The following is a 13,811-nucleotide window of genomic DNA, read 5'->3' on the forward strand; positions in this document are numbered from 1 at the left end:
GAGAAAGATGATGAAAAGGGAAAAGAAAAAAAAAACTTTTCTAGCTTGGAATTTTCTAGCATTTAGAATCCTTGGACGCTGACGAGATCCTTCTAGCTTCATTCATATTTTGAATAGTTTGGGTAACCTTGTAAAGGTTGAAAATTCTGCTTCCACAGTGGTCTCCCTTTGCTTCATGATTTTTTGCCCTTCATCTGGAAGTGTTTGCATATAAATATTGATGTTTTAATTCTATTGATGTTGCGTATATTTTGTTGTGCTTCCATATTTGTTTAGTTTTCATCTCCACATAAGCAGGATTGTTGAAGATGAAAAAATATTTATGCAGTTTAAAATTAGATTTTGAGTTTGGAAGTTTTAGTTAGGAAGCTTAAATTATTTTTTAATAAAATTTTAAGGTTTTATTTTGAAATAGGGCAGCTCAATGCACAAAGCTCCCGCTATGCAGGATTCGAGGAAGGATCCATTGTACGTAGCATTACCCTGTTTTTTTGCAAGAGGTTGTTTCCAAGATTCGAACCCGTGACCAAAAGGTCACATGGCAACAACTTTATTTTGAAATAGGGGAATTCATATTTTGTTAAAATGAGTTATTTTTGGATTAATCATCTATTTACCAAGAAATTAAGGAATGTGTATTCTTTTCAAAGAGCCACACAGTCACTCCACACAAGGCTAGGTCTCCATCTCAAGGAAAATAAAATAAAATAAAAAATCAATTATGTAGTAAAAAATTAATAGTGGGCCCACCTTTGATTGATCCAATACAAAACTATCTTGAATCATGTCCATGGTTCATTGCAAACAACAAAATCATTAAGATTTGAAAATATCTAAGATTGACACATATGCAATAATTGAAAATTAAGTGAAGAACATTTAAGATTGATGCATCTGCAATAAATTAAAGATTTAATGTTTAAGATAAAATTGAAATGTATCGAGAAACGAAGCAAGACTTATACATGGTATTTGTCGATCTAGAAAAAACTTATGACAAAATCCCGAAGAAATTGTGAAAAATTTTAGAAAAAGAAAAGTGTTAACATAGCATATATTGAAATAATTAAGTATATGTATGAGAACACAATGATAAGAGTGAAAACTTCATACGGATTAGCTGCAACGTTTTTTCTATAAATATAGGATTACATCAACGCTCAACTCTGAGTCTATTTTTTTCACTAATCATGGATGAATTCATTGGACGCATCCAAGACATATTGTCATAGTGTACATTGTTTACAGATGGTATTATTTTGACAGATGAGACGTGAAAGAATAAATACTAAACTCGAATTTTAAAATTTAAATTTATCAATATTAGACTAAGGCAATTGTTAAACTAGATGACGAGTTACCATTACTAAGAGTTTTAAATATTTAAGATTATTTTTGCAAAAGGATGGAAGGGTTAAAAGAGATGTCTTACCTAGAATAATAGTAGGATAGTTGAAATGGAGAAGAGTTGATTGTAAAATAACTCTAAAATCTAAATAAAAGTAAACAAAAGGATAGTTAGACCTAACTGCTATTTTTATATAGAGCTGAATGTTGGAATGACTCGAGCATACGAGAAAAAGATAAGTGATGTAGAGATGGGAATGTTAAGGTGAATATACAGATATACGAGAATAGACATAATAAGAAATGAGAGTCGGAGTTGCGCCTATTAAGAAAAAACTCCAAGAGACACATTTAAGATGGTTAAGACATTTATTTTAACGACCAATAAATGCTCCAATTAGGAATAATATAATAAGGAAGAAAATTTTATTTAAATAAGATAAAATTAAACGAGGTAGAAAAGACCAAAGAAAGCTTATTTAGCAATAATATAATAAGATAAAATTTATTTAAATATAGATAATATATAATAGGGGATAGAGCACAATAGCATAAAAGGATCCATATAGCTAACCCTACCTAGTGGGATAAGGCTTGGTTGTTATTGCTTGATACGATAATTAACATTTTTAATTTTGATAATAAATTAAAAATTACTATAATGCCTATTAAGATTACAATATTTTCTTTATTTCTAGATTTATTATCACCTTGAGTCTATAAAAGGAGTTTAGAGTCCTATATTATAATTACCTTTGAATTAATATAATTTTCAATTGGACCTTCTGTGATAGAGTTTTTCCTCTAAGTGAGGTTATTTTATTCGTCGCTTCATCAATTTCATTCCCAGTACTTGAGTGATTCATCAATTCAATTAAGTAGTTCGACAATTTAAATTTGATGATCTTAATTGGTATTAGAGTCGACGTAGGAGAATAAGATTTGGTTGTTATTGTTAATTGGTATTAGAGCCGACGTAGGAGAATCAGACTAGGTTGTTGTTGTTAATTAGTAGTAGAGCCGACATTTGTTGGTTTGATTTCGGTACTAATTATCTTCATTATTCATCATGCTCAAACTTCCGCTAGGCACAACTCATACACAATTTGAGATCAGTTTTACTTCTTTACATATTTCTTTAATCATTGCTCTTTATCGTTATTTCATTTTTTCTTTATTATCACATACATTAAACTCCGCCCATGATGACCAGTCATGGCCGGTCCCAAGCCCGGATAAAGGAGGAGGGTTGCGTTAGGTTGCCAGCCAGCGTCAAACTATGGCAAAATTTCATGAATGAATCCATTAAACTATTGTGCTAATGCTAGGTTGTTCCCCGGAAGGAACGCGTTGCAGGGTCCGACTGTAACGTCTCGGCAAGGACCGCTACATCTCCAGAACTCGGGTGTAGTGATAAATATGCAAGAGTTCGCGTTACAGGGTCCGACTGTAACGTCTCAGCAAGGACCGCTACATCTCCATGAGAACTTTGGTGTAGTGTTAAATAGGCAAGAGTTCTCACACCATAGGTTAGATAAGAACAAATATGATAGAAAAACTAATAATCTAAGATTTGGAACATGGAATATAGGAACTCTCACTGGTAAATCAATGGAGGTAGTAGATATGATGATTAGGAGAAAAATTAATATTTTATGTGTACAAGAGACAAAATGGACAGGTGAGAAGGCAAAGATGATAGAGAACTCGGGTTTTAAGTTATGGTATACTGGAAAAAGTAAAACAAGAAATGGAGTGGGTATTATTGTAGATAGTTTGTTAAAGGATGAAGTTGTAGGAGTAGTTAGAAAAGGGGATAGAATTATAACTCTTAAGATAATAGTGGCGAAAGAAACTATGAACATAATTAGCGTATATGCACCACAAGTAGGATTAGATGAAGCTACCAAATTAAGGTTTTGGGAGGACTTAGATGAAATATTACAAAATATTCCACCAATCGAAAGGATTTTAATAAGAGGTGATCTAAATGTGCATGTAGGAGTGAAAAATGAGGAATATGAGAGAGTGCATGGATGTTATGGGTTTGGAGCGAGAAATGAGGAAGGAAAAACTATATTAGATTTTGCGATAGCATATGACCTTATATTAGCTAATACATTTTTCTTATGGTTAGGAAGAAGGATAGAAAGATTTGTAAAGATTGCAAGCTTATCTAGAAAGCTTAACTACCTAACATAGGTTAGTAGAGCTAGATATACGCCTCAAACATAATATCAATAAGTAGTGCTAGATATATGCTTCAAATATAATATCAATAGAAGGAAAATATGCACGACTCTTAGAATTAAGTGGTGGAAGTTAAAGGATGGGAGCAAATTATATTTAAAGAGAGGGTAGGAGTACAAGTATTAGGAGAAATATACGGCGACTTAAATAGGACATGGAATAAGATAGTATCAAAATTGAAAATAACAACCAAGAGTGTGCTCAGTGAGTCAAAGGGGCGTGCACTGCCAAGTAAAGACTCTTGGTGGTGGATTGAGAAAGTATATGAAAAAGTGAAGGAAAAACAAATAGCGTATAAGGTATTATATACTTGTAAGAATGAGAAAAACTTAAAAACATAAAATAGCCAAGAAAGAGTGAGTGAAGCTAAAAATGAAACTTTTGAACGGTTATATCAAAAATTGGATACAAAAGAAGGGGAAAGAGATATTTATAGAATAGCTAAAGCGAGAGAGAGTAAGACCAGAGATTTTATCCAAATAATATGTATTAAAGATGAATATAATAGGGTGCTAATAAATGATGAGGAAAGAAAAGAGCAGTATGAGAGGTATTTCTATCAATTTTTTAATAAAGGTTTAGATGACCAACTTACCTTAGGTAATTTAAGTTGGACATATGAGTATAGAAATTTAAATTTTTATAATTCAAACTTCAAAAGTAGAATAAGCTTTAAATGTGATACAAAATGGGAAAAAAATTAGACCAGGTGATATTTCGATAGAGGTATGAAAGTGCCTAGGGAGAGAAGCTATTTAATGACTTACGAAGTTATTCAACTTAATATTGAAAACTAAAAAAATATTTGATAAGTAGAGGGTAAGTACTTTAGTTTCTTTATATAAGAATAAAAGAGAAGTACAAAATTATGCAAACTATAGGGGTCTTAAACTAATGAGCCATACATGAAACTTTGAGAAAGAGTAATAAAAAAAAGACTAAGGAGACAACAGTGACAAAAAAACAATTTAAATTTATGCCTAGAAGATCGATAATAGAAGCTATACATCATTTCACGCAACTGATTGAAAAGTATCAGGAACAAAAGCAAGACTTACATATGATATTTGTTGACCTAGAAAAAATTTATGATAAAGTCCAAGGAAATATATGGAGAATTCTAGAAAAGAGAAGTGTTAGCATAACATATATTAAACTATTAAGGATACATATAGGGATGTAATGATAAGAGTGAAAACTTTATGCGGATTAACTGAAACGTTTCTTATAAAGATAGGGTTATATCAAGATCGGTTCTAAGTCCCTATTTTTTTATACTAATTATGGACGAATTCATTAGACACATCCAAAATATAGTACTACGGTGCATGTTGTTTGCAAATGATATTATTTTGGTAGATAAAATTAGTGAATAAGTAAATGCTAAACTGCGTAAAACACTAAAAGTTAAAGGTTTTAGACTTAGTAGAGTAAAAACAGAATATATGAAATTTAAGTTTAGTAATATTAGATGCAATGAGATAATTGTTAAAATAAAAGATAACGAGTTGTTGTAATTGAGAGTTTTACGTATTTGGGATCATTTTTGTAAAAGGATAGAGGGATTGAGAGATGTCTTACATAGAATACAAGCGGGATGGGTGAAATGGAGGGCGTCGAGTGTTTTATGTAATAGTAAAGTACCTCTTAAACTTAAAGGTAAGTTCTATAAAATGCGATTAGACCTGCTATGTTATATGAAGTGAATGTTGGGTTATGATTTGAGTACATAAGAAGAAGATGAGAGTTGCAGAGATGAGGATGTACGAGGATGGACAAATAAGAAATGAGAGCGTTAGTAGGAGTAGCATCTATTGAGGAAAAACTCGAGAGACACGTTTAAGATGGTGCGGACTTGACGACCGATAAATGCTCCAGTTAGGCGATGTGAAACTATGATAAACATGCATATAAAACGAGGAAGAGGAAGACCAAAAAAGACTTGGTTAGCAACAATAAAACAAGATAAAATTTATTTAAATATAGATGATGATATAATAGGAGATAGAGCTCAATGGCGTAAAAGGATTCATACAGCCGACCCCACTTAGTGGGAAAAGGCTTGGTTGTTGTTGTTGTTGTTGTTGTTGTATCACATACATTATACTCCACCGCATCCTTGGCACATCTACTTTAATCGTCACCTTCTAGATTTTCATTTCACCATCACTGTTACTTCTCTATTCTCATCTCATCGTTGGTTATATTCCCATGCCCTTTCATTATCTTTGTGCATAGTCGGCTGTGCCATCGCAGTGCCTCATCGGACTTGTTATCACAAAAAAAAAAAATCAAGCAAACAAAAAGAAGAAAAAATTGGGTAGAAAAGGGAGTGAGTAAAAAGAGAAAAAAAAAATAAAAAGAGTATGAAAACAAAAACAACAAAAAAGAGCTAAGAGTGAAAAAAAAAATAGAAAAAAAGGAAGGCAAGGATACAAATGACTAAAAAAAGAGACATGTAGAATTGTTCTTACCATATCACCACTAGAAGCACTAATGGCACCATCATGAAGATCTTCATCACCTTCACTAACTTGCCCTTCCTCCCTACTACTTTTCACTAATCTCACCCCATCAGATGGTCAATCATTACTTCCATCACCACTAATAAAATTGATCGATGTCACTATCCCATCAAATCAAGACATCATCATTTTCTCATACATCACACCATAATCTTGTTGTTTTGTTGCCTTCAAGATCCACCAACACTAGCTCTTCCTTATTGCAAACAATGCACATTGGCACAACAAAAGCTAACAGAATCTATAAAAAGATTTATTTAGTTTTTGCAATTTTCATCAACAAGAAAACTACTATCACTTCTAGATCCAACAATGAGAGCACATTAATAACTATCTTCCTATATTGGTTTAGGTCAAAACTCGAGCAACTTCAACATCAACAAATCTTACATCATTTGGGTATAAACGAAGTTATTCTTCCTAAAAATTGATTTTTGTCTATATACGCAATTACTCTACAACTTAAAAATTTGCAAATCACTTACTATAATTCCTTTTATATCTTTGATGCTTGTCAACCACTTTGCATATTAAAAATATATTTGTTCATACAAGGATGAAAATGATACTTGAGTAATAATTATTATAAAATATTTAATGGTATTGTAATTTTATATTGCATTTATTAATTCAAATTTCCTCATCACGTCTACATTAAATGCAGTCGTACAATTCATATACATTTTTTATAGTCATGTTGCAAGAAAGATTAATTACAATGTTTGTTAATTTATCTTTCCAACTTATATGAACACAAATTCAATTTTAAATTAGAGGATATACTCATTTGTGAGAACTTCAAAAATTCATCTATATTTTGTTATAAGTTTTATGAAATCATCCTCTTAATTATTGCCTTCACGTTACATGTGCTACATGATTTCAATGAAGGCATAAGTATTATTCTTTCTATATAATAAACTCAAATATTTTCTAACAAGTTTGAAAGGACGACTAAAAAGAAATATCTCAAAGTTAAAATGCAAAAAGAGAAATAAAGTGTATCAATTTCTTTATCATTTGAAAGGACATCGAAAGAACAAAAAAATGAAAAAACATTGCTAAACAGAGTTATCAAAGCAATTGTTCCTTATGCTAGGAAATGAAGACCAAAGAAGAGAAATCAACAACTCGTTCAGAGTTGAGTTTTCCTTAGAAAGGGAGGATAATACAAACGAGTAAAGAAATAATACAAAAAAATGGCAGCCCGGTGTACGAAGCTCCCGCCATGTGGGGTCCCGGGGAAAGATCCATTGTGAGTAAAGAAATAATACAAAAAAAAATAATTTTAAAGAAAATAAATTGAAGATAAATTTGAGATTGCCTCATCTATAATAAAAAGAAGAAATTAAAAAATCTTCAAGATTGGCACACTAACAATAAACAAAAATATTCAAAATTGATACATTTGCAAAAAAAATAATAATTTTTATCGTATGAAAATTTTTCCTCTAGAAGACGTTATTTTGTTCTTCGCTTCATCAATTTCATTCCTAGTCCTTGGGTTGACACTTCAATTTTAGCGTTTTGCCAAGTAGGAATTAGAAGGTAGCTTTAAATATGATGCAAAATCTCATTCCAATACAAACCCACTTGCTATTTGTGAAATGGATTTTGAACAAGAATTTAATCCAATCCAAGATTTACAAATTTTGAAGGTACAAAAATCTCAAGGGCTACCACACCACTATTTGATCATATACAAACTTCATGATAATGTTAGCAACAAATTAGACTTGCATAATTCTTGTAAAAGTTCCCTTTTTTGAATGTTAATTTTGTTATTTACTTTATTTGTTAAATTTTATATTGATTTAATTGATTTTTCCTTATAAAAATATTCCATATCATTATGCTCTACTTCATGATAAACTCATCCTTCAAATATAATAACAATACTATATAGATCGCATGTATTGTTTCGTTGTTTATGCATAGTATCAATGTTTAAAGTTTTAAGCAATGTTGAAGTTTTTTTATTTAACGGTAAAAAGTATAACTTTGATATAGTATCTTACTATGCAGCTATTATTTTAAGATAAACTATAATTTGATTTCTTTATATTTGGGCAAATCAATTTCATTCATCGAGTAAATAATAATTTAATAAATTAAGTTATTTAAATTTTATTAATACCTTATAAATTTATCTACTATATATATATATAAGTCATAGTATAATCAGGGATTAAAATATCGTGTCGTGCCGGTCGAACGGGCGAAGCATCTTGTTCCACTGGTCAACCGGCACCAGCACGACCCTAGTACTAGGTCTCGCGGCAGCAGAGAGGTGTTGCGCAACCCCGCGTCCATCGTGGATGGGGCATGCGACCCCCGCGTCCGCGATGGAGGGGTCACGCGACTCCGCATCCGCGGCGAAGGGGTCGCACGACATCGCAAATGCGGCGGAGAGGTCGCATGACCACTGCGTCCGCGGCGGAGGGGTCACAAAACTGTTGCGACTACGCTGGAGTCTCGCGAACCTAGCGGCCGCGTAGTCGCGCAATTTTCTCGTCTCGCACAAGGAGTGGCAGGGTGTTTTTTAAATTAAAATCAGGTAAATTACTTTAATCAACTCCTAGCTATGATTGGGATAATATAAAGAGGTTTTATTAAACCCAAATAAAATTATCTAATTAATTTATTTTAATTCTAAAAAAATATAATAAAATTTTCCATTTATTTATTTATTTATCTATTTTCATATTTATTTCAAGATTATTTTTATATTTTATTTTTAATTAATATATTATATATTTAAAAAATACCGAAACTATATCGGCATGACACGATACGATACTGAAATCGTATCGTTCCGATTTAGGACCGAAACCTCGGCACTAGTCGAGATTTTAAACCATGAGTATAATAAATAGATATTGTATATAAATTAAATAACATTATATATTACATCATGTCAGACTTATCAGTTTATAATTAAATTATCAAATCTTAGTATATTTACATATAATTTACTAATTAAATTATCATAACTTATTTACTAAGTTAGTATAATTAACTAAGTAATTAAATTAAATAATTATATGTTTTATATAATCTAACTTATTTAATTTATATAACTATAAGTTTTGTAACCATAAACTATAAAATAAAGGTTATATTTATGTTAAATAATTATAACTTAAAATTACAAGCTATACAATTTTGTTTATAACTTATATAATATATTTAATTATAATTTACTGAATTGTATGAAAGGGAACTTTGTGTAACGGTAAAATTATTGTCATGTGACCTAGAAGTCACGGATTCAAGTTTCGGATCCATTGGTGGGAGCTTTATGCATCGAGTTGCCCTTAACTTATTTGAATTGTATAATTTTTTTAATTGTAAGTTACTTAATATGTAATTGATGCATCTTGTATAGCTAATCATATGAAACTATGTGATGCAATAGTGGAATCGAGCCCTATTGATTAGATGACGCCTTCCTTTGATTAAGTTTGTTGTTGTTCATTTCTTGATAACGAGAGATGCACCTTCTTCTCATCCCTAGTTATCAATTTCATATCATCTCCTTATCCCTCATCCTCATGATTGAGAAAAAAGAATCAAATTTGTAAAAAAATTTAATTGTGCCAACTAATTTCATGTTCCAATACTTCATATGATGAAAATTTTCATCCATATCGAATGACACAAATTGATCATCATTAAAAAGGAAATAATAATCACCATATTTTCTTTATTTTTCCATATTTTATGATATTTTTATTTTATAAAATTCATTACATATCAAATTAAAATTAGAGATGCCCCTAGATTTTATAGAAGTTGAACAACCTCTAATAATAAAATTCATAAGAATTTCAAGAAATAAAAATTACTCATTGGTTGAAACCAATGAGTGAAGATGAATTCATGGTAGAAGAATGATAACTATGATTTAGTGAAATTTCCCAAAAGCAAGATTGTTATGTATCACTTCCACACCAAGCACATTGATGCTGATGATCATTGGGTATGTAGTGCAATTGAGAATCACTAGATAAACTTATGCAAAATCATTGTAACAAGAACTATGTACCAACCAAGTTATTCATCTGTGGAAATTTGATTGTTGCATAAGAGGACTCCATCAAGTTCAAGTTTGCCCTTCAATGTTGGATTAGAATGAAGAATTATTGGATTAAATCAAAACTAGATGAAACCCATGGTTTTGATAATCAAGCTAGATCCTTTGGAGATTTGCTTTGTTGTGTGTGTTGTTGTGTGTGAGGGGAAGAAAAGATAAAGAGCAAACAGTTTTTTCCCTTTGGAGACTGTTGTAACAAGAGAGAGCAAAAGATCAAAGAAAAAACAGCAAGAAGAAGCGATGGAAATATGAGAGAGAAAGGGAAGATAGAGAAATAAAAAGAAAAGACAACAAGGGATTTTTTTCTTACCCTGGGATTTTTCTTCCATCTAGAAACGTTGAATGCTCTCTCATTATGAAGTAGAATTCAACGAGATCATCCTATTTGCCTCAACTCGCACTGTGGATTTCTCTCACTTGTCCCATGATTTTTTGTTCATCTAGACAAGTTTTCCACGTAAATTATGAATATTTTGTTTAATTTTTTATCAATAAAATATAAATTAATCAAAATAACATACCCTACCTACTAGGTCTAACCCAGATTCAGTTACAATCCCTCTCTATCAAGATCTAAATGTGGGTTATCGCACTAGTAAGCCGACTATATCTGATTGATTCTATTTGTGAGTCAACTATCCATTGCTCAAAAAGCATCTAAACTTCATGATATAATAAAATAAAATCTATAATAAAATCTTATACACTTGTGTTTTAATCTTATGTATGATGTAGACTTTTAGGATATGCATTGTAAATTATATTGTTCCATGCATTCCATATTTGATACATTATGCAAGCTAAGGCTATCTTTTTTGCCCTGGGTCTCCACGTAAAAATAAGATGGTTCAGCATCTCCGACACATTCTTTGACAATTTGTTGCAGAATTCACAGAGGCCTCCCATCTCAAGGAATGTGAGGAAGTTGATGCAGTCTCGAATTAGCAATCAGCTGTGAGGATGATCAACCTAAGGATGAACAAGTAGCCAACGGGAGGTCTCAGTCAATAGTTAGGTTTCCTTAGTGAAAACCCTAGACGTCTCCCACCCTTTCTTTTCATCTTATCTGGCTGTGAGGATCGTTGTTTTCGTCAATTGCTTGGGGATTTCTAGTTCTCAGGTTGGAGAGCAGCTATTAAAGTCACAGCTAAAGATAGCAAATCCTAGGGTGAAAACTCTAGTCGACACCCTCCAGTTTTTTCATATCATCCGGCTATGAGGATCTATTTTCGCCGATTGACACTCTTTTATAAAGTGGAAGTCTAAGCATCGATCAACTTCTAAGAGATTTCAAGGTTGGGAGATGATGGAACACCGATCATCATGGAGCGGACTGATTGATTAAAGACGAAACTAAGACTTGGGAGCTCTTGGCAGGAGGTTGTACCGGAAAATAAATGGGAAGAAGCAAAAAACAACTCTGGAACTTGTTGCAACCCAAGATGAGGAATGCAGCAAGAGGCAAACAGCAGCAATTCCTTATACAAAGGCAATATCTAACAAAGATACTAAAGCAAATGAAAGAAAGGTCTACTCTAGTATTTTGGTGACGCTTGCAGAGGAGGACTGAAACACGAAATCCACCAACCCATCTAAAACTGAAGTAGGCATGGAAAAGTGAAAACAACTGTGTGTAATTGGTCTCAGAGAACTAGAGACTGAGGAAGAGATAGTTGAACTCCAAACACAAGATTTGAACAAGGAAGAGAACATTGGGGTTTCTCTCTGGTTAGGTATTTTACAACAAGGTGAATCTTGCACCTTGCACAAATCAGCTTATAACGATGGATAAATAATATTCAAATTTAACAAAGAGGAGGATCACGATCACAATGAAGTGGTAAATATGGGGCCTTACTTTGTATTTGGTAGGCCATTACTACTGAGGACCATGTCAATGCTTTTCAAACTAGTAATCCTCCTCTTTGTTAAATTTGAATACTATCCATCCACTGCTATGAACCGAGTATGTATAAGAAAGGTTTAAAATCTTGAGTCGTGCCGAAGTTTTGATCTTTAACTAGAACGATACTATTTCATTATCGTGTTAATGTTTCGATGCATGGTGTCAGTAATGGATTGGAATTGAAGGAGGGAGATGAAATATAGGAAGTAGACATTGTCTCCGCCAGGCATGATTTTAAATCATGTACTATACCGAATGAAACGATCGAAAAATATTATAAAAACTCGATACCACTCAACACAGATATTGCATCTTCTTTTGCTTCATCTCCTTCTTACTTCCTCCTTCAATCTCCAATGTATCATTGGCACCATTCATTGGATCATCAACGCAATATTGAAATAGTATGTTTCAAGTCAAAGACCGAAACAATGGTATGGAGGAAGACAGTTAGAAGTTTTACCCTGCAATTTGCAAATCTTCAACAACGTCTCCAGCATTTCCAACCTGAGAACTAGAAACCTCATGCAATCGGAAAAAACAACTATCCTAATAGCCAGATAAGATGAAAAAACGAGAAAGAGGCGGCTAGGCTTTTCACTCTACCAAGAGCTCTCTCTAACTACTGACTAAGACCTCTCTCTATTGCTTTGTAACATATAAAATACTCTTCAACAATAGCATGTCCAGAGGAGGAGATAAATATCTAACATTTTGGAAAATTACGCCAAGGTTTATGGTAAAAAAAAAACACTGACGTGGCCTCAAAATGATCAGCCTTTTGCAACAAATGAAGTGATAGGGAAAGTAACTTACTTTCTGTGAGATTTATTCTCCAGTAACGAACGGCGGCCAGGTGGGACGGAAGTCGATAGCCGATCGATGAAGGGAAGTAGAAAAGGAGGCGACGAAGGATTCCCTGCGCCTCCGTTATTTGTTTCCCCAATTCCTCCTCCAGTGCAGCAGCAATTGGGGTGAAAAGCAGCTGAACTCCCAAAACATGGTCGGAGGGGAGTGGAGAAATAGGCATAGGAACCCTAACCACCCAAACATTGTTGAGTCTCCGAGAGGAGTTAGGGAAATAGGTGAAAATTAGTTCAAAAACACCCAACGCCCCACCCATTACCTGATTGGTGAACCTCGGAGGCTAACGTTCCTCCAGCATGGGTTGCCTCCGAAATTATGTTTCCCTATTCAGCCCTGTTTTGGCTTAAAATGCGAGACAACTCAAAGTCCACCAGTTATGGAAATGAAAAATCTCTCTGTTTTATAATTAAATTAGGCAGAAATTAAAAGTGTCTTTCACTGGAAAGCATGTTTCATCCGTAATCTTCGTATCTATCTTTTTAATTTATTAGGGCATCCCTTCTTAGCTCCCATTACATCATGACAATGGAGTGGAAGGGAGCGCCCTCGACTTATGCAAGGATCAACAGAGTGGAAGGAGCTCCCTCGATTTATTCCATGTTATAAATTTAAATTTATAGATTTAAATTTTATAAAAATTTAATTATATATAATATAAAATATAAGTGAGATAATATATATATATATGACCGTCAAATAGTTGTTGAATGATTTTCTTTTTTAATATAATAAAGAAATATGTGAAATTTTAATGTTAATGTGATGTGATGTTAATATTTGTATGAGAGCTCTTAGAAGATTCTGTATGTTCCATAATAAT

At 32.7% G+C, this 13,811-nt stretch overlaps 1 protein-coding gene across 8 annotated transcripts in view; it reads right to left on the reverse strand.

Moving 5' to 3' along the window:
- LOC122002744 (protein-tyrosine sulfotransferase-like) overlaps window positions 1-13,387 on the reverse strand; it is a 63,578-nt gene extending 50,191 nt beyond the window's left edge. For 4 of the 8 annotated variants that reach the window (XM_042558046.1, XM_042558045.1, XM_042558043.1 and 1 more), the window contains exon 1: window positions 12,941-13,183. In XM_042558046.1, coding sequence (XP_042413980.1) covers window positions 12,941-13,154 — 214 coding nt within the window. In that variant the 5' untranslated portion in view covers window positions 13,155-13,183. Of the gene's footprint in view, window positions 1-12,587; window positions 12,607-12,940; window positions 13,184-13,250 lie in introns of those variants that run through there. The other 4 variants (XM_042558042.1, XM_042558049.1, XM_042558047.1 and 1 more) reach the window with 4 other exon arrangements.
- Between the last annotated feature and the right edge of the window lie 424 nt (window positions 13,388-13,811).

This window comes from Zingiber officinale, chromosome 7A (genome assembly GCF_018446385.1).
Source record: "Zingiber officinale cultivar Zhangliang chromosome 7A, Zo_v1.1, whole genome shotgun sequence".
NCBI lineage: Eukaryota > Viridiplantae > Streptophyta > Magnoliopsida > Zingiberales > Zingiberaceae > Zingiber > Zingiber officinale.